General features: G+C 41.3%; 1 protein-coding gene across 3 annotated transcripts in view; it reads left to right on the top strand.

Annotated features, from left to right (window-relative positions):
• plcb1 (phospholipase C beta 1) overlaps positions 1 to 22,315 on the top strand; it is an 83,939-nt gene that overhangs the window by 10,018 nt on the left and 51,606 nt on the right. For all 3 annotated transcript variants that reach the window (XR_014199323.1, XM_082143724.1, XM_082143725.1), the window contains exon 3: positions 4,662 to 4,730. Coding sequence is in view for 2 of the 3 variants with exons in the window: in XM_082143724.1 (XP_081999850.1) it covers positions 4,662 to 4,730 (69 nt within the window). In the remaining variant the exon portion in view is untranslated. The remainder of the gene's footprint in view (positions 1 to 4,661; positions 4,731 to 22,315) is intronic.

Raw genomic sequence — 22,315 nt, 5'->3', positions numbered from 1 at the left:
TTGCGAGATATAGTCAGACTTGCTTGATATAAAGACGCAATTGTGTGTTATAAAGTCAGAATTGCGTGATATAAAGTCGCAATTGTGTGTTATAAAGTGAGAATTGCGTGATATAAAGAGTCGGCGGATTGTGTGTTATAAAGTCAGAATTGCGTGATATAAAGTCGCAATTGTGTGTTATAAAGTCAGAATTGCGTGATATAAAGTCGCAATTGTGTGTTATCAAGTCAGAATTGCGTGATATAAAGTCGCAATTGTGTGTTATAAAGTCAGAATTGCGAGATACAGTGAGAATTGCAAGATATAGTCGGACTTGCGTGATATAAAGCCACAATTGTGTGTTATAAAGTCAGAATTGCGAGATATAGTCAGACTTGCGTGATATAAAGCCGCAATTGTGTGTTATAAAGTGAGAATTGCGTGATATAAAGTCGCAATTGTGTGTTATAAAGTCAGAATTGCGAGATACAGTGAGAATTGCGAGATATAGTCGGACTTGCGTGATATAAAGCCACAATTGTGTGTTATAAAGTCAGAATTGTGAGATTAAAAAGTCGCAATTACCTTTTTTATTTTTTATTCTGTGGCGGAAACAAGCTTCCATAATATTATGTGTAAAACATATTACATTTGTTATATCTGTCTTTTCTTCCAGACAGACTGTTTGTCAGTGTATTAGAGGTGGGGATTGCTCAGTCATTATTTCTGCAGGTTATGCCAGTAGATGGCGACACGCAACTGACTCATTCGTTCAACCGATTCGTTCAAAGCACTGATTCATTCAGGAGTCATTGAATCATTCATGCAACCGAGGCTGCGTTTAACTCCACTTTGGCCCTGTCCCAAATGGCACCCTAAACACTCGCAGTCTTCCTATCGAGGACGCATATCGACTGCAGATCACCCTTCTGAAAGCTAAAATTACAAATGGGACACCCTTTGGTCTCGTGGACTTCATGATCACGTGTCAGCCATTGTAAGTCCACAAGACCGTTAGTGCTTATTATTAAGTGAGCCATTTGGTACAAGGCCTTTTAGACATACAACTTCCATAAGCAACTACTACAACTTCCTTAGGAGAATCTGCACCGCCGTTTTAAAGTGCGTTCAACTTCGTCAAGTGGGCAAAGAAAGTTCATTTAAACATACCCTGAACCCCTCGATTTTGACCGAGGGAGCGAGTCTACTCATATGTACACGTCGGGCAACTACATAGAGTACAGTGCAACACGATTATGACGTCAGTGCTCACACTTAATTTACCCACAACTGATCAAGGGCTTAGGATGTTTCATTTACTATAAACCCATAGCAAGAATGCCACCAGTAGCAGGCACTTGTGTATTTAAGCAATGACGTTCATTCATGTGAACGAGATGGAGGGAAGCGAGTACCTTGAATAGGTACTTATTTCGAATAAACAATTACTTTGCGGCCGCTAAAAAAGTATGTTCTATATAGTATGAATGTGTATGAAATTCATGGAAGTCTGGATTACATTCGTACTATGAATTAGAGACCTGCACGGGTTCGGGTACCCGCGGGTACCCGACGGGTGACCCGCAAATTTTGCTCAAACGGGTGAGAAATATCCAACTGTGTCGGATACGGGTGCGGGTCGGGTCGGACACGGAGGAAACACGGGTTTAAACACGGGTTTAAAACAATCACGTGCAAACGTAAAAATATATATATGCATATTTTTAGGAACACACTTACAAAAATATGCCTGTTTTTCATGTTGATAAAATAATTTAAAATCCACATCAGTTTATTTGTGCCCACGCCCTCTCAGGAGTCTGTCTCTATACCTACTTTCACTTTGAAAAAAAAGACGTCATAACCGCGCGCGCGATCTGCTTGCAGTCGGCGAGATGGATGCTGAAGAGTTGGAGAAAAGAATAGCTAGGACTAGGAGATTGTAAAGTTGTCGACAATACGTTATCAAAAATCAAGTCCATTGTGTGGGAGAAATTTGGAGATATCTGAAGAAAACAATATTGTGAAAGGATTTGCTGCATTCATTTTCGTGTTGGATTGCCGCAAATGTGGATTCATCGCCGAGGAAGCACGCAGTAAGCAGTTCTATCGAACAGTATTTTTCACATTTAACACTGTTAAATATGTGTTGTGTGCTGGCAGGGCGTGTTTGAACCCAAAATTGGCAGATGTAAGCTAGACAAAATTGCGTGGCAGAAAATAGTGTTGTAGCCGCGTCTGTTATTAGGCTAACTTACTCGAGTTTTGTGGTAACGTTGGCTATGTTCTTCATAGGCTACCGGCCGTTTGACAGATTCGGCTTAAGTTGTCCTTGTGTTAATGGTTGTGTAATAACTTCTGTATGACCGGGCAATAAACATTTTTGTAAGTGTGTCTATAATGTGATTGCCTAAACTGATTTTATTTCGGGTGCGGGTCGGGTGTCGGTTCTATTTTAAGCGGGTCGGGTCGGGTGCGGATTTGAATTAGTGCTGCTGTCGGAAAACGGGTCGGATTCGGTTTTAAGCAGTGCGGGTACGGGCGGGTGCGGATTTAAAAAATTGGACCCGTGCAGGACTCTGCTATGAATGTAATCCACATGATCTACATCCGCCATGTTGTCATTGTCATGTGACCTTCCAGCATCAGGTGTCGCTTCTCTGTCATTCACAAATCCTCTCCTGAGGCCTCATGGGACAGTAAAGTGTCCATCAGATGTCATCTGGGTACTTTCACCTACTCTTTTATGAGTACTGTAAATTCGAAAATACTTATTTTGTCACGTACTGTTTTTTGCTTACTATATAGCAGAGAAGTATGTGATTTTGGATGCAAACGCAGATTCGTTCAAAAATACTGATTCATTCAGGAACAAAGTTCAACCGTGTTGAGTCATTGAATCGTTCACTCAACCGACTTTGAACTTTGACTTTGAGCTTTCAGGCAATAATTTAACACAGTTTTGGTGTCCTGAGAGTCCGTCACAATTAGCTATGTTTTATTCAATACCATCTGGTTTTAGAAGATTGAATCACTCATATGAACATTATTCTGATATTACTCACTGCTACTTTCACTACTTTTATATTGTAATATATATAAATAAGCCTACAGCCTATGTTACATGATCATATATTCTGACACATAAACAGCATAGAAACCATAAAATAATTAGACCAACATTTACTTGCATCAAGCAAGCAAGTGTTTTTCTCTATTTTTATATCTGTATAGTATTAATATAGTTGTTACATTTATTTTATTGCCACACTTTAATATGTGAATTATATTATCAGAAAACTGAACATTTAGCATTGTCAGGCTTTTATTTTTGCTTAATGGATAAAACAACGGCGCTGCGCACTCAGCTGCTCATATAAACATGGCTGCTATCACAAGATGGCGCTGTTTTCGACACTCTTGGTGCTTCGAATCTTTTCCCAAAACATTCAGGGGAAAGCCTCAGTGCTTTATGAGGCTTCATTTGTCCATCCCTAACGTGCAGCAGCTTTATCAAACTCAAACTCAAACTCAAACTCAAACGGATACTCAGGGACAAGATCGGGATCAGAACAACCAAAACAAGTAACATTAATAACTGACAAAGAACCAGACAGAACACAGGGTTTACACAGACAGAACTGAAGAGCAAATGAACAAGACAACACCTGAACTGAACTAACAATCAATCAAACACCACAGAAACAAACAGGCGGGGGGCGGAGAAACACAGACCCAAACTAATTGACAGAACACAGACAAAATCCTACGGCAGTTCTGTTGTGTTTGTTCAGAACAATTTTCTATAATGGAGGGAAAACAGATTATATCTGATGATACTGTGTCTAAAATGTATGTGTCTCAATATTAACTTCTTGTTTATTCAAATGAGGCAATTTGCAATCACAATATTTATGATATTCATATTCGGGAACAGCACTCCCTCCCTGTGCTTAAATGCTTAAATATGGTTTGGCTGATTTAAGTATCTCTGTGGTGTGATATTATTTTCTTTTAAAGTATAGACCTCGTTTACTATGAGATCATAAAAAGCATGCATAATAAAAATAAAGGAATTAGAAAAATGCTTAGTTTTTTTGGAGTAGGGTGTCACTACAGGGCACGGTCACATCCCCATGTGTTACAAATGTTGTTCTCTGGAGCATATGAGGACATTCAGGTTTTACCATCATAAAAAATGATGATGTTCTATTTTTATCCTCATTCATTGCTGTGTTGCATAAATGAGAATAAAGAGCAAATGCTTCTTTGTTTTGTTCCAGCTCAGTTGTAGATCAGCCATGCCAGCAGAATGCCGTCAGCTTTGGGTTCTGCTGCAGCTGTCAGAAAGCATATCTATCAGCGTGCCCATTACACACTGCAGACGCAAATAATGCGGCGCTCTGGTCCTGCATCATTTCCTTAGGAATGTATTTTTAAGAGAGTCATTCGATTCTTTCTTTGATCTGGTTCTAGTGCCTAAATTAAACAATGTGTTCTACATTTGCTAAATTATTAATCCTTGATTTTCCATCAGTGTTTTCTCTGTCAACACTCTCCATGCTGTTGCCTTGTGTGACATCTGAATGGCTTTTGTGACATTTAACATAATATTGATTTGCTCCAACAGCATGAAATTGTTTTTGTGAGCCGTGACATAAACTCTGCCCTCCCTCTCTCAGGAAACAGACCTATTGGACATCAACTACATCAAAGATGCAAGAACTGGGAAATGCACTAAAACGCCAAAGGTAAGACCATGTTCAATGCATCCTGCTATTATTAAACAAACAAACTATGCCAAACAACATGTTAAACAATAGCAATGATATTTCCAACGTTGTAAAAATGTTGGCTAGTAGAAGCTGAATTTGCCGGTTGATAACAGACCCACTACACAGAGTCCGGTTAGAGACTTTCACCAGATGTGATCAGGTATTCGGGAATAACCCATTTATTGTCACCACAACTCAGTACACTGGATAATTCTGATTTGCATGTGTGTGTGGTTTTCTATAAATAAAGATATAAGAAGAATAGATAAGTACAAATAACAAATAATAGTAGTCACAATAAACATAGTAACAGTAATCTCCACAATGAATATTAAGTTACAATGATTAATAAAGTACAATAAGAAAAACAAATGTGCCATTATATGGAAAAGTATACTGCTAGAAACGATTAATACTGAGCGGTTGAAATTCGACACCTTTGCGCGCTGAGGACAGAAATGGAGCCGCTCTGTCTATCACATTAGTGCGCATGCGCTCAAAGAGTGCTTCGACTCTAGAAGTGAGCGATATATATATATTAAATAGACCATATAATGAATAAAAGGCACGTAGATTATGTCTTATGAATATAACAATGAAATATGTGAGGAAACTAGTATGTAAATATACATTCGAACATCTTTACGAGCTCGGTCGTATCGTCACTCGCATGCATTAACTTTTACACACGTGGGGCTATTCCAACGTTCATAAAATGAGTAAAGAACAAAGTATAAACAGACTGCAACTTACTTTAGAGGCACGCACACAACTTTAGCAAGGATTAATTGTTACAGTACAGCTTGCATCCGTCCGCTTTCCCGAATCAGTCAGACTCCGTTCAGTGGGCGGGAGCACTGACCTGCACGTCTTTTCCGCGGCGCTGATTGGCCTGCTGGACAGATGCTGTGACGAATGCGTCATTTTGGCATATAGCAAAGGAAACTAAGACACTTAACTATAAGAATAATAGTGGCCTTTTTAACAGCCGCCCCCAGATGTCCGTAAGGAAATATGTACAATAACAAAAGGCCTATACCATTCAAAATGGCTTTAATCTGGTATGGCAGGCAATTGGATGAGGCGTGCGACTGGGCGTGTGTACAACCTCTCTCCCACTTTAATTTGAGCTGTTCTTACTCTGCTGTCTACTCCAGGGAATACCTTTGACACCTGGCCCACCGGCCAGAGGGCTCTGGGCAATTGGGGGTCAATGATCAGGACGATGGTGCCAACCTGGAGGTCCGATTTCTCATCTTGCCACTTCTGGCGGGTCTGAAGGCTGGGTAGGTAGAACCTGATGAAGCGCTTCCAGAATTGGTCAGCAAGGACTTGACTATGCCGCCATCTGCGTCGACTGATCAGTTCAGATTCCGGGTATATCACAGGAGGAAGTGATGAATCTGGCCGCCCCATCAGAAGGGAGTTTGGTGTGATGGGGTCCAGATCAGAAATATTAGATGAAGTGTAGCCCATTGGCTTCGAATTTAAGATCCCTTCGATCTCCACCAACATAGTGTACAGCACTTCGAAGGTGACAGACTGGGCACCAAGTGTTGTCATCAAGGCCTGTTTTAGGGAACGAATCTCTCTTTCCCAGCTGCCACCAAAGTGTGGAGAATTAGGTGGATTGAAGTGGAATTGTATTTGCTGGCTTGCCAGCTGTTCTTGCAGTTCTGGGACAATAGCTGCGTATGCTTCTTTCAGTTCTCTCTCCCCTCCTTTAAAGTTGGTCCCTTGATCCGATAATAGCTCGAATGGCTTGCCTCGTCTTGCGATGAATCGTCTGAGAGCCATGAGGAATGAATCAGAGTCGAGACTATGAAGGACGTCAATGTAGACTGCCCGGGTAGTGAGACATTTGAACAGGATGCCCCATTTCTTCTCGTTTCTGCGACCTACTTTAACAGAATATGGACCGAAGCAATCCATTCCTGTTGAGTAGAAGGCGGGCTTGAATAAACGTAATCTGGCTGGAGGGAGGTCTGCCATTTTTGGTACCTCAGGGTTTTTTCTCCACTTCTGGCAGTCCACACAAGCACTCTGACACCGTTTTATGGCCTCTCTGCCTCGTAGAATCCAATATTTACGCCGAAGCTCGGCAAAGACTCTTTCCGGGCCTGGATGGTGGAGTTTAGTGTCGTAACTCTGTATGAGCAGTTTAGAGACTGGGGGCCCTATCTTGCACCCAGCGCAAGTGACTTTGTACACCGACGCATGTATCATTCCTATTTTGCACCCGCGCAAAGCGGACTTTTCCCTCCACAGAAGCACGTCGGTTAACTAAGAAATACACTTGCGCTCCCGGGGGCGGTTCAGCGCAAAGAGGAGGCGTGTTCCGGCGCAAACGTTGCTTCTTGCTATTTTGCAGGTTTAGAAAACAATTGCGCCACTAACCAGGAAAAAATAGTTTAAAGTCAGTGGCGCGTTGCGCATGTTATTCATAGGCTATTTTAAGGGCGCATGCTTGGCCATAATCAATGTAGCGTGTGCACAACGCGCACTTTGATTCTCTCATCTACACAGAAGCAGCAGTTTTCATTTTTGCAAATCATACATTATTACGATAGATAGATAGATAGATAGATAGATAGATAGATAGATAGATAGATAGATAGATAGATAGATAGATAGATAAACAATTTATTATAAAAGCATACATCTAGCTTACACATTTACCCAAATTAACCGAAGTTAATTTGGGTGGATTTCTCCATTTCAATGTAACTTCTCTCTTTTACGGCCGTGACGAGAGCGTTGCTCTCCTTGGCTGTGAACCGCTGCTGGCGCGCGCCTGGCAAATCCGCCGTTACAATAGCAATCCGCTATGGAAAAAGCGCATCTGCTCTTAAAGGGAATGTGAGATGACGCTCTGATTGGTTTATTTCACGTTACGCCCAAACCACACCTATGAATAATGAAGCTACTTCAGACCAACCCCTTTTAGATTTGCGCCTGGCGCAAGAGTCATTTATCCCGCCGGGAAAATAGCAACAGCGCCGAGACCCGCCCACAAAGTTACTTGCGCTTTGCGCTTTGACACTTGCGTTTCAGATCGTTAAAATAGGGCCCTGGGTGTTTTGGGTCTAGGACAACGGGGTGTACTGTATCAGGATCTAGATAAGGGCTCCAACGTAGGCGACCTCCTACTCTGATCAGCTGAGTCTCATGGTCAAGTTCAGGGGCAAGTGTCTTTAACCGACTGCTTCTAGAAAGTGATTTTCCCACCTTTAACTGCTCCAGTTCAGAGGGAAAGCACTCCTCCTGAGCTTGTTGTAGGACACTGATTTCAGCCGTTCTGTAGTCATCAGCCGTCGGACTGTTGCCTGCCGCCCCATGACAGGCCCTGGATTCAATTAGCTCTTCAAAAGTTTTATACAGGCTGATGTCAGGGAATGACAAGCTGGCTGTGAAGCAGGTAAGGAAGCAGGGAACTGTTTTACGAAGCTCGTCTTCATCTGTAGCCACAGGATGTGGGATTTCCGGCCACAGATTTGGAGGATCTTTGAGAAAGGATGGACCTTGGTACCAATAGCTGTCTGGTCCCAGCTTATTTAGGCTTTTCCCTCGTGTTATATCGTCTGCTGGGTTGTGAGCTGATGGTACATAACGCCAGGTGTGCCGGTCTGTGATGTCCTGGATCTCGGCGACTCTGGTTCCGACAAACACTTTAAATCGGCAAGAGTCTGACTGCAGCCAAGTGAGGACTGTGGTGGAGTCAGTCCACAGAATGAATTGGTTTATGGGAAGGTTCAGTTCTGTTCTGACTACTTTAGCGAGCTGTGCCCCAGTCAGCGCAGCACAGAGTTCCAGACGAGGGATTGATTGCTGTTTTTTGGGTGCCACTCGTGATCTGGCTGTGAGGAAGGCCACCTCTACCTGCCCATGTTGATCCTCTGTGCGGAGGTAGGCGACTGATCCATAAGCACGCTCAGAGGCATCACAGAAAACATGTACTTCTCTCTGACTCATGTCTGTGTCTCTGATTGGGCTGGTGTAACATCTTGGAAGGACAATGTGTTGCAGGGCAGGCAGCTCCTCCACCCACTCTCTCCAGGTCTGTAGAAGATCTACAGGTAAATGTGGGTCATCCCAGTCCCTTTTCTTATCCCAAAGGTGCTGCACTATGAGCTTGGCTCTGGTAGTGAAGGGAATAAGATAGCCCAGGGGGTCGTACTGACTTGCCACAACTTTGTAAATGGTATGCATGGTAGTCTCAGTGGTTGCTATAGGACGATACTTATAAGAGAGCGTGTCCGTTTGTTGATTCCAGAGAAGCCCCAGTGTAGATTCTTGGGTGTTGCTCTGCCCTTGTGAAATCCAAAGTTCAGTGCCATCTGATCTGGCCTCAGGAGGTAAATGGCTTATGATCGAGAGCTGGTTGCTGGACCACTGCCTCAGGTCAAAACCCCCCTCTGCTAATAAGCTCCTGAGTTTGTCAACAAGACTCTTCGCTTCTTCCACTGAGGAGAAGCTTTGCAGACAATTGTCAACGTAGAAAGACTTCAGGACAGAATGGCGGACGTCTTCCCCAGGTTGGCTATGGTCGAGGACATGTTTTTGTAATGCAAAGATTGCACAGCAAGGGCTGCATGTCGTGCCGAAGGGGAGAACTTGCCATTCATAAACACTGGGTGGATCCTGTGTCTTTAGATCCCTCCAGAGAAATCGCAGGAGTGGCCTGTCTTCTGGAAGTAATCTGATCTGGTGGAACATCCCCCTGATATCACTGCTGAAAGCAATGGAATGTTCTCTGAATCTGAGCAACACTGCGAGAAGAGATGGGCCTAACACAGGTCCAGGGAGCAAGAGCTTGTTAAGGTTTTGACCCTGATATTGAAACGAGCAATTAAATACAACCCTGTTCTTCCCGTTGTGTTGGACCAGGTGATGGGGAATGTACCAGGTGTTAGTTGAGCATGTTTCAGCACTTGGTTCCACCCTGACTGCATAACCTGCCTGCTCTAGTTTCTGAATCTCTGCAGTGTAGGCAGCTGCTTGCTTTGGGTCTTTGGCCAGCCTTCTCTCTGTGGCTCGCAGATGAGGGAGAACAGCATTTTTGGGGGCCTGGAGGTCTGGCATGTTCTTAACATGCAAAAGTGGTGTTGCATAGCGCTTAACACCATCCACCTCTACTCTCACTGTCTTGCTCTCCAGAATTTTCACTGCTTCCTGGTCTTGTCTGGATCTTGTGCTTATCTTTTCACTTTGCCAGGGAAGCACATCTATCTGCCAAAGTCTCTCCACTTGTTTGAGAAGATCAGTTTCTGGAGGTGCCATTGAGGTGAAAAGACACTGTTGTTCATTGACCTCATGTTGCAGGTGTTGTACAGGGCCCTGCAAAGTCCAGCCGAGACGAGTCTTGATGGCTGCTGGTCCCCCTGGGGGGCCTAGGCGGATTGGCTCCACTGCCGTAATGAGGTGGGGGTAGTCGGATCCGATGAGCAGGACAGGGCGAACTGCCTCTAAATGGCTCAAAGGAAGCGCTCTGAGGTGGTGGTATTTCTCCCTCAAGGTCTTAACCGGGTGTGTATGTTCAGCAAGACTCAACTGTTGGGCTGTGAATGCACCCTTTATGTGATACAGTTTGCTGGGCTGAGACAGGGGGGAGATGTGAAAGGACACTGCTGCACCAGAGAGCATTTGTAATTCCTGCCTGATTGTGCGAAGTGGCAGATCTTCTGGCTGACCTTTTAGGCCCAACTGTTTGGCAGCATTGTGCAGAAGGATGGTCCTCTCCGATCCATCGTCCAGAATGGCATAGGCTTTCATCTTGTTTGCCCCATTTCGGATAATGACCTTGACGATCTTTAGAAGAACCTTTCGGCTGGCAGGGGGCTTACGAATGAGAAGTATCTCGTTCATAGTGTTGAGGAGGCAGGCATTAGAAGAAGGACCTTCATTTGGGGTTGTCTTTGGGATGTCTGCACTCTTGGGAGTGATGGCATGAAGGACCAGTAGGTGGCGTTCATTACACTGTTTGCAGCGCATTTTCAGATTGCACTCTGAAACTTGATGATTCCTCCCGCAGCGCCAGCATCTGTTGCAGTCTCTTATCCAGTTTCGTTTCTGGTCAATGGTAAGCTGCTTAAAGTTGTTGCAATTGTTGAGGGAGTGTTTATGGTGGTCACAGTAAGGGCAGTAAGGGGTTGAAGCAGGTTTGTTGGCTGTAGGTGTCATTTTTGTCTGTGGAGGTGCTTTCTCTGTGCCAAACAGAATGGTGGCACTTTTAGCGAATGGCTTAGAGTCTCTGATCACTTCACGTGTTCGTGTTGGATATCCACGACGACTAATTCCTACAAACCTTGATGTGTCCTCCTGCACTTGAATTTCATACTCCAGCCACTCTGACAGATCAAGAAGGGTGGGTATTGGCACCTGGTGAGGATGTGCAAAGCGTCGGAAACTTGACCTGAGGTCGTGCGGCAGCTTCCCTAGGAGCCGAGAGACATGGGAGCCACACTGCAACTCAAAGGTGCCCTTCCTTCCTAGTTGCTCTAGCATGCCAACAAGGGAACGAACCCTGAGGGCGAAAAGTCGGAAAGCTTTAATGTCCCCACTGGCTATGTTTGGACCATCCATGAGCTCTACTATACGTTGCAATGCGAGCTGATGAGGCTGACCGTATTGCTGATCCAGTGCTGCCATGGTCTTTGTGAAGGGTAGTTGTGAATGACTGTACGAATCAGCGATAAGCAGTGCCTCCTCAAGTTTGAGGTGATCAGTGAGTATTTGGAATTTGAATCTCTCCGTGGCTGTAGCTGGGAGAATGTTCTCCAGGGCTATCTTGAGCCGCGAGAATTCTCTGGGATTCGGATGTACAAAGTCTGGAATTGTGGGGGACGGACCTCGGTACATCTGCTCTAGCTCAGGTGGAACGGGGCTGGATGCTCCGCGCGGCAGGTGAGAGCGTTGGGCAGATTCAAAAGGTTGAGGGGCTGCGTTCTCTGGCTTGTATGATGCATAACGACTCGGTCTGTAATGCGTCTCAGTTCTGGAGAAGGCTCTTTCCTCCCTTGTTGCATCCCACCTGTCACTTTCGGAGTGTGACGTGTGGTGAGGAGAGTGCGGCTTTGCTCTGGGGATAGCTATTGGAGCTAGGAAATCCTCAGAACTGTGGTTGGGCTGATCTGATTCAATAGACCTGAATCGTGGGGCTGACACTGGTGTAAAGCTCTTATCACTCTGTTGTGTTCTCAGCAAACTGCGTGGCGCAGGTACAGGTCGCGTAGTGGTGGCAGGAGGAGAAAACTGTGCTGCAGGCTGTCGCTGCTCCAGTTGGATCTGTAGCTGCTGCATTTGTCGTTTCAGCTGCGAAAGTTCTTGTGAATACTGGTCTGTAGCCTGTTGGAATGTGTCTCTTTCTTGCTGCATCGTCCGCAGTGTCTGTAGCAGATTGTCATGGGCAAGGCGTAGATCCCTGTTCTCACGCTGGAGGATGCTGGTTCCCCATGGTTCATTATCAGACCACTGTTGAGGACGATCAGGCTCTTTGCGCAGTAGCGATGTTGGAGTGATACCAGATGCACCCTCTGGTTCTGGGCTGGAAGGCACTATACGATGAAACTGAGAGTGTGGTGACATGGGTTCTGGAAACAGTCTTGGGAGAGTGAAGCCACTGAGGTCATACTCTTCATATCGTGCGGGGAGGGCTGTTTTCCTCCTGACACGCACGACTGGCTCATCCTCTTCATGCTGTGACATCTTTACGTAGTAAATCTGGGGATCCGGCTCGAAGGACCATGTAAAAATGTTGGCTAGTAGAAGCTGAATTTGCCGGTTGATAACAGACCCACTACACAGAGTCCGGTTAGAGACTTTCACCAGATGTGATCAGGTATTCGGGAATAACCCATTTATTGTCACCACAACTCAGTACACTGGATAATTCTGATTTGCATGTGTGTGTGGTTTTCTATAAATAAAGATATAAGAAGAATAGATAAGTACAAATAACAAATAATAGTAGTCACAATAAACATAGTAACAGTAATCTCCACAATGAATATTAAGTTACAATGATTAATAAAGTACAATAAGAAAAACAAATGTGCCATTATATGGAAAAGTATACTGCTAGAAACGATTAATACTGAGCGGTTGAAATTCGACACCTTTGCGCGCTGAGGACAGAAATGGAGCCGCTCTGTCTATCACATTAGTGCGCATGCGCTCAAAGAGTGCTTCGACTCTAGAAGTGAGCGATATATATATATTAAATAGACCATATAATGAATAAAAGGCACGTAGATTATGTCTTATGAATATAACAATGAAATATGTGAGGAAACTAGTATGTAAATATACATTCGAACATCTTTACGAGCTCGGTCGTATCGTCACTCGCATGCATTAACTTTTACACACGTGGGGCTATTCCAACGTTCATAAAATGAGTAAAGAACAAAGTATAAACAGACTGCAACTTACTTTAGAGGCACGCACACAACTTTAGCAAGGATTAATTGTTACAGTACAGCTTGCATCCGTCCGCTTTCCCGAATCAGTCAGACTCCGTTCAGTGGGCGGGAGCACTGACCTGCACGTCTTTTCCGCGGCGCTGATTGGCCTGCTGGACAGATGCTGTGACGAATGCGTCATTTTGGCATATAGCAAAGGAAACTAAGACACTTAACTATAAGAATAATAGTGGCCTTTTTAACAAACGTATTTTAAAACTAAAAAAGGAGGCTAATTCAAGTCAACTTCTTATCCACCTTAGTTTAAAGTCAACATGAAATCAAAATGGACAGTTCTTGTTTTGTTTTTCTGATGACTTGTTTACTGTCGTGAGGGCGGAGCAACCTGTCAGTCACATGAGATCGACCAATAGCAAACCGGAACCATTCAATCAACTCCCAAATGGACAAAATCAAGACCCACCCTATACATTTGTTCTTGTTCAAGAAGCCGTTTCACTCAGATGTACGTCACAACAAAGAAGAAAAACCTACTGCAATCTTTAAAGGGGTGTTTGATTATGATTTCACTTTTCTAACTTTAGGTAGTGTGTAATGTTGCTGTTTGAGCATAAACAAAATCTGCAAAGTTACAACGCTCAAAGTTCAGAGCAAAGGGAGATAATTGCTTTTAAAGAAATCGCTTTTTAAGAACTACAACAAACGGCTGGTAGAGACTACACCACATTCCTCCCGGGTTATTGACATCACCAACTCTAGAATTTACATAAACCCCGCCCCCGGAACACGATTAATAGATTATCAAGACAGAATATGCTATCAATGACTAGAAGATAACTACACATAAGCTTCATAAATTCATCAACTAATCATTCAGAAATGTCCTGTTGCTTCTACATGTTGTCACTTCTTCTTGAGTCTCTCCATCATTGTCTGACTCCGGTTTGAACATAAAAGGCTAAACGTTTTTGAAATTTTCAGTGTGTGTCTGCGTGAGGTAAAAGGACACAAGCTGTTGAAGCTCCGCCCCCTGTGCCAGGAGCAGCAGCTCATTTGCATTTAAAGGAACAGACACAAAACGAGGCGCTTTTGCTCACCCTCAAAAAGTGACAATTTTAACATGCTATATAAAATATCTGTGGGATATTTTGAGCTAAAACTTCACACACACACACACTGGGGACATCAGAGACTTGTTTTACATCTTGTGAAAAGGGCATTATACCACCCCTTCAAACGCAAGGGGAGCGGCCATTTGTAACTTGAATGTGCAACACTTTTAGTTACTTTTAGCTGTACAAAACAGTGTGCTATGCTGCTTGATACTGCAAACTGGTATTTCTTATCATAATTTGAAATTATTATAAACACAGGTTTGCAGTGCAAATAGTCTTACAATTGTCTGCACTTTGTTATGCTTCTAGTTATTTAATGGCTAATGAAACGTGTCGCACATTCACCGTAAATAGATTACTTCTGCTGTGTAAAAGAAGGTGGATGTTTATATATATATTTTGATAATGCTGCGATCAACTTGAATTATATAGTATTTATACATCAATCAATGTTTTATAGCCAATAGTTTTATTTTGCGTGATTAGTTCATTCACAGTGCTGGAGTAGTGTTGTTCCACAAGAAACATTTTAATGTTTTAATTAATCTTGGCACTGGATGGTTTGGCTTATAACTCATTGAACGCATTTTTGAGATGTCTGTGGAGTAAATAAATGAGAAAAATACTTGTGGGATGCTGGAAAAGATGGGTGTCACTGTTAGAGTTGCAGGACTAGTAACACCAGTAACTTTCTATTCATTCTCCTTCATTCACTTGCATCCGTTTATAAGTATGTCCTTGTAATGGAGGTTTAGCTGTTACTACGGCATTGTGCTCTGTTTCCCAGGCCCTATATAGGTTAATAGCTCTTGTGGGTGATAAGCATCTCTCTATGAGGGTAATGGTCTGTGCAATCTGGTGTGGAATGGCCACAGGCAGACAGACATCTGCACCCACGCTATATCTGGATCTAAATATGGAGCCCGTGGGCTGCGGGTCTCCCAGGTGAACTCTTTCCTGACGCTCATGGACGTTATTTGTGTGTGTGAGATGAGAGAACAGGCACTGGTGCCAAACGAAACGCACAAATGCTATGAAGAGTCATTTCATGCGTAACGTCACAGTGGTCGTCAACAGAAGACCTGCTTTAGCTTGAGTTTACGCTGCAGATCCATTGATTTTGATGTGGATGGTCCATCAAAAGGATGTTGAGGAGATATGCAAGCGTTTGGGAAAGTGGTTGATCACGCAGCCAAAAATTAAGAATATTTCAACGCTTGCAGAAAGAAGCTCTGGTGTAGGCATCCGTTTCAGGTGGTCTAGATGTGCTTTCCAGTTTCTCATGTTTTAAATGAGGATATCTCTGAGTGTTTGGCATGGTAATTCAGTTCAATTCACATTTATTTGTATAGCGCTTTTCACAATACACATAATTTCAAAGCAGCTTTACAGAAAATGCACGAGTCCACATTACAATTTAGAGTGATCTGTTATCAGAGGTAACTGTCTAAGTTATGCATTTCAGAAATGTACATAATGCAAAATCACAGTTAGCGAAAAAGGCATTAAAGGGATACTCCACTTTTTACAACTCCCCCAGAGTTAAACAATTGAGTTTTACCGTTTTCGAATCCATTCAGCCGATCTCCGGGTCTGGCGGTACCACTTTTAGCATAGCTTAGCATAGATCATCGAACCGGACAAGACCGTTAGCATCTCTCTCAAAAAAATGACCAAAGAGTTTCTATATTTTTCCTATTTAAAACTTGACTCTTCTGTAGTTACATCGTGTACTAAGGCCGATGGAAAATGAAAAGTTGCGATTTTCTAGGCTGATATGGCTAGGAACTATACTCTCATTCCTGCATAATAATCAAGAAACTTTGCTGCCGTACCATGAGTCCAGCAGGCGTAATGATATGACGCAGCGCCTGAAAATAGTCCCCAGCTTGGTAGACTATAGGGTCGACTATTTTCAGGCGCTAAATATCGAAACTCTTTGGTCATTTTTTTGAGAGAGATGCTAATGGTCTTGTCCGATTCAATGATCTATGCTAAGCTATGCTAAAAGTGGTACCGCCAGACCCGGAGATCGGCTGAATGGATTCGAAAACGGTAAGACTCAACTGTTTAACTCTGGGGGAGTTGTAAAATGACCCAAAAAAGTGGAGTATCCCTTTAAAGGAGCATTTCACCCGTGGGAACATTAATCTTTATTGAAAGTGGGTCATATATGTAGTCGAAATGTAACATCAATTTTGAATTTGGTGCTTTCTTGAGCGAAGAAAGACAGAAAGTAACTTTAGGGAGCATTTGTATGGAAGACAACAACTCCCACAATGCACAGCTCCGCAAGCCACTCCCACTAATCCAGAACACCGCCTATGAGGTATCCGGCTATCAGAGAAATCACTCTTCCGTCTACAAGGCTAGCTACCACCAGAGCTTCAAATTCATTTCACGCAAAATTTCTAGTTAGTTGGCGAACTCATTAGTGAATTACTCCTCGTTTGTATTTCTTTCGAAATGGTGAATCATTGCATGGTACCGGGATGTTCAGTCCGTGTCCACGACAGACAGGCTTCGCTATCTTACGGCTCGTAAAGGTAGCCACAAACACCTGATTCAAGCATCAGACTTCCCAAATCCTCTTCTTCTATATCATATTGAGTACCCTCCGCTATTGTCGTAACTTCACATCTGGCTCCACAGCGCCTGTTAGCTTAGCTTCCAAACAAGATGGTGGATATTGCTTTGAGTTTCAGAAAGTGAAGTCCCACCCACTGATCTGTAATAGGTCTGTAACGTGAGTGGGTCCCGCCCCCTGGGAAAGATGAGGAACGAGTGTTTGTAGTCTCAACCCCTCTACAAAGATATGGGACTTCCTGCTTAGAATGACACGAAATTACGATTTTTACATCATTATAAGCAGGAACTGCAACACTGAAATCCTTATTTCTCCCGTCTCCGGGGAATTGAGGGAATAATGCACGACCATTCAAAATATGACTGGGTTTCTAACAATACAAAGCTTAATGCAAATGGGTGAAGTGTCCCTTTAATTTAAATGTTATAATTTAATGCAGAAACAAAGAGCTCATTGAAGTAATGAATACTTGTTTGTTAACATTAACAAATGATTGGTAATAGGTAGAGCTGATATGTTTGGTCTTGGTCTTCTGCTATCGCTGCCGCTGCTGCAGAGCAAGTACGGGACGTGCTACTGCCGATACACACACACGATCTGTACAGGTGGAGCTGGGGAGGTGGAGGGTCTCTCAGAGCACGCTGCAAAATGACACAGCAAATGCTGATTTCAAAGTTGAGCTGCAAGCTCACGGGCTACTCATACAGCAGGAACTCTATATTATTAATATTATTAATATGAAAGGAACCGTATGTAAGAAATGTATTTCAATTAATCATAAAATGGCCCTGATATGTCACTAGACATAAATCATGTTCATTTCAAATACTTCTATCACTGACAACAGTAGTCCGGCCAGGATATTGTCATTTAAAAGTGAAGTTGCAGCCCCTCAACTGATGTTGATGTTGTCATGTTGTGTTTTGGCCTGATGCTCCGCCCTCCACCTATCTACCAATCACGAAGTCAGTAGTGTTTCGGCATCCGGGTTGCCAGCTCTGCTCTAGTTACCACAGCTGCAGCTACAAACGTGTCGGATAAAAAATGTCTGACGTTACGAAACCTAAAACCAATCAACCTTCTACACTACCAATCAAAAATTAAGAATAATTAAATTTTTAAAACAGTTTGAAAGAAGTCTCTCATGCTCACCAAGGCTGCAGTTATTTGATAAGAAATACAGTAAAAACAGTAATATTGTGAAATATTATTACCACTGCAAATAACTGTTTTCTATGTGAATATTTTAATATATATATATATATATATATATATATTTTTTTATTTTTATTTATTTTTTTATTCCTGTGATCAAAGCTGAATTTTCAGCATCATTACTCCAGTCTTCAGTGTCACATGATCCTTCACAAATCATGCTGATTTGATGCTCAACTATTATTGGTGCTCAACTATTAATCATTGTTCTTATTATTATCAATGTTTACAACAGTTTTTGCTACTTGGTATTTCTGTTGAAACAAAAAATATTTTTTTTCACGATACTTTTACGGATAGAAAGTTTATTTATTTCATTTAGAAATATTTTGTAACATTTAGAAATGTCAAATGTCTAAACTGTCAAATGTTTTGATCAGTTTAATGCATCCTTGCTGAATAAAATAATTAATTCATTTTTTCTTTCTTTTCTTTTTTTAGCCCAAACTTCTGAATAGTCGTTTCCACAAAAATATGAAAAATAACTGTTTTCAACATCAATAATGATCAGAAATGTTTCTTGAGCATCAAATCATCATATTAGAGTGATTTCTGAAGGATCATGTGACACTGAACACTGGAGTAACGATGCTGATTTTTATTTAAGCTTTATTTTAAATGGTAATAATATTTCACAATATAATGGTTTTACTATATACTGTAAATCTTTACTTATTCCAAACGTTTGACCAGTCGTGTGTATGTGTTATTATTTGTTAATTTCTCTAAATCTGCTTGTACTGAGGTGGAGATTAGCCCAGTCTCTCTCTCTCTCTCTCTCTCTCTCTCTCTCTCTCATGATATATAGCATCTTCTGCGAGCGAGTGCGAGTGCATCTTCGTGACTCGAGTGTCATGACTGAGAGTGATTCTGGGAAACGCAGTGTGCTGGTGTCAAAGCCAGATGAATAAATCTTGCAGCGGAGCGTTTATATGACGGCGTTCACGAGCCACAACAGACCGTCCATCCACCCCTGGATGTAGAGGTCGAAGCCATTTACTCAGACTGAAAATGAGACGCTGTATCATTCTGAGAGAGTGAAGGAGCGATGCTCGAATGATCGATTGAGCCACTCAGCACCCAATAAGACATAATGCATGCTGGAGAAATGCTATTAGAAACTAAACTCTGCTTTAACCCTTTAAAACTTCTTCAGGAATACAAGAAGAACAACCACTTTACTATAGACGGGATCTGACAAACAACTGAAAATGAGGCCTGTGTTCGAAATCACCCCCACATTCCCTCATTCACTATTCCCTACATTACTCCACTAATATAGTCCACTTGAGTCCGGAAAAATATGAAAATATCACAGAAATGTTTCTTGAGCATCAAATCATCATATTAGAATGATTTCTGAAGGATCATGTGACACTGAAGACTGGAGTAATGATGCTGAAAATTCAGCTTTGGTCACAGGAATAAATTACACTTTACTATATATATATATTTTTTTTTTATTATTATTATTATTATTATTTTTTTATTTTTTTTAAGCTTTCCCTCCTTTTCACGTTTATGGTAGCTCACTAACATAATCTTTTGGGTTTTGTTCGTCCCAGAGTAGCCGGTGCCTCCTAAGTGCACGCTGTTCCCCTTTACTGCTTTATTGAGAAAGGATTTTGAATGAGATTTTAATCACTAGTACGCTGAGACCATGAAAAATATCCTGCTGCTTTTGTTTGGAATTGCTTGTTTATGTAAGTCATTAAAGATGTGTTGTTAATTGAAAAGAAGAAGGATGGTATTGAGTTGTGGTGCGCTTGAGAAGCCGACGGCAGATGAATACAGAAGAGAGCAGAAGAACTGTTCATCTTTCCCTCGTTCACCAGATCTTTAACGTTCGGGGTTCTTGGCTGCTCGTTAAAGCACACAGCGAGAACAATGACATCCTGATAATTATTCCGTTGAAAAATGGAGAAGATAACGAGACGTTTATGTCATAAATGTATATGATACATCTTAAAACCAAGCAGATCGTCTCCATAAGTGGTGGTTGTTTACATGCATCCATCTGTTGAAAAGCAACCAGAGCTTTGCTAATGGCACTGCTGTTGTTAATGACCATATGCTTCATGGAAAGACTGTTCCCGCTCTGCCATGAGTCTCACAAGTGCTCTGTAGTTTGTCCAAGTCTGCATATTAATGACATATTTATCTCCAAATTTTAAAGGGCAAATTTATTTATTTATATGTGTGTGTATATATATATATATATATCATTTCTTTTTTTTACTTTATATTTGTTTATATATATATATCATTCTATACATTTTTTATATATATATTTTTTACTTTATATTTGTTTATATATATATAATTTTATATTTGTTTAATATAATTATATATATTTTTTCTTTATATTTGTTTATATATATAATGTATAAACAAATATAAAGTAAAAAAAGAAATTTTATGTATATATATATATATATATATATATATATATATATATATATATATATATATATATATGTATACAAACATTTTATGTCATATACATTCGTGCTCTGAAGTTTACATACACCTTGTAGAATCTGCAAAATGTTCATTATTGTAACAAAATAAGAGGGATCATACAAAATGCATGTTATTTTGTATTTAGTATTGTCCTGAATAAGATATTTTACATAAAAGAGGGTTACATATAGTCCACAACACAAAAAAAAAAGAAAAGAAAAAGCTGAATTTATAAAAATGACCCCGTGCAAAAGATTATGAACCCTTGATTCTTAAAGTGTTGTTCCCTGGATGATCCACGGCTGTTTCCATGGTTTGTAATGGTTATCCTCGAGTCTCTTTTATGTCTTGAGCAGTTTAACTGACCAATGTTCCTCAGGAAAATCCTCCAGGTCCCAAAAATTCTTCCTTTTTCCAGCATCTTTTGCATATTTGAAAAATATGCATACTTTGTCTTCAATAACAAATGCACATTATTAGACAAATAAAACTTAGCTATACTTTGTACAAAATATTATTGTATACTAAAATGCATTTTGAAATTTAATGCATTATTACAATGATCATTTCCAGCACACAGTTAAAATATACCTAAAATATATTTTTTAACAAAGTGCAAATAAATACACTTTTAAAAAATAAACAGAATTTTCACTTCAAGTATATTTTTCTAAAATATATATTTTTTAGAAAATATATTAAAGTACAATATGTGTGTTAAAAGTTGTATTGTGAAAATAGGTAAAAGCATGATGCTAATATACTTTTAATATATTTAAAGAATTGTTGTTAGTATATTTGCAATGTACCATTGAAAAAGGGAATATGTTTCAAATACAATAAAGTATTTTTTTCACTAGGGTATATTTATAAATACTATATAACACAATACAAATATATTGTGTTCAGCTGTGTTCAGCACTGGTTATGTGTGTTGGATAGTGTTGTCTGCATTGCAAATAACTGCGCTATCAGCCGGTGCAATTTGCTCTTATCCATGCAACTGCATATATTTTTAGTTCAAATAAAGGTACCACCCCTTTCTTCTTTGGGTAATGAGCCGTTCAAGCGTGAAGCAGACAGAAGAATCAGTGGGACTTCAGCCAGAACCAAGAGGATAGCCTTTGATTCCTGCCCACTTCTCAACCCAGTGCCTGGAGGATCAGCTCCACAACACCAGTCCTCCTTCTGCACACACACTTCTGATCTCAACACACTTACACACACTCGCAGGCTTACTTTACAATCCAAGCTCACGGTGTGTGTGAAACTCAGGTGATAATGTGCTGTAATTAGTCACTGTTGCTCATTCTTACACTCTTGAAAATGAAGTTTGGGGTTTTCACAGGAATGCCATAGAAGACATTTTTTTTGGTTCGCCGAAGAACCTTTCAGTGAACAGTTTTAAAGAGCCCTTTTACAAAGTCTTAATGTTGTTTTTGGCTCTACTAGAACATTATGTTCCCCATATTCTCCATTGTTGCGGCTCCTCTCTTCCCAGTCTGTCAGTAACGCTCTGTTTACTTCCTGTCTCTATGAAGCCCCTCCTTCTGAAAAGCACACTGCGCTCTGATTGGTCGGATGGAGCAGTGTGTTGTGATTGGTCGAGTGCTTCGAGTGTGTTTGGGAAATGCCCCGCCCCTTTCCATAACCGCCAGTTTAACACACTACTAACTAACTCAACCAGGCCCCGCCCCTTTATTCTGCGGATTAATTATTTAAATGAGGAATATTGTGACGTGTTCGTTCCCGGAAGAAACT

This window comes from Leuciscus leuciscus (genome assembly GCF_965113295.1).
Source record: "Leuciscus leuciscus genome assembly, chromosome: 17".
In the NCBI taxonomy this organism is placed as follows: Eukaryota; Metazoa; Chordata; class Actinopteri; order Cypriniformes; family Leuciscidae; genus Leuciscus; species Leuciscus leuciscus.
Note: the sequence above shows the minus strand (reverse complement) of the source record. Positions and strands in the feature narration are given on the sequence as shown.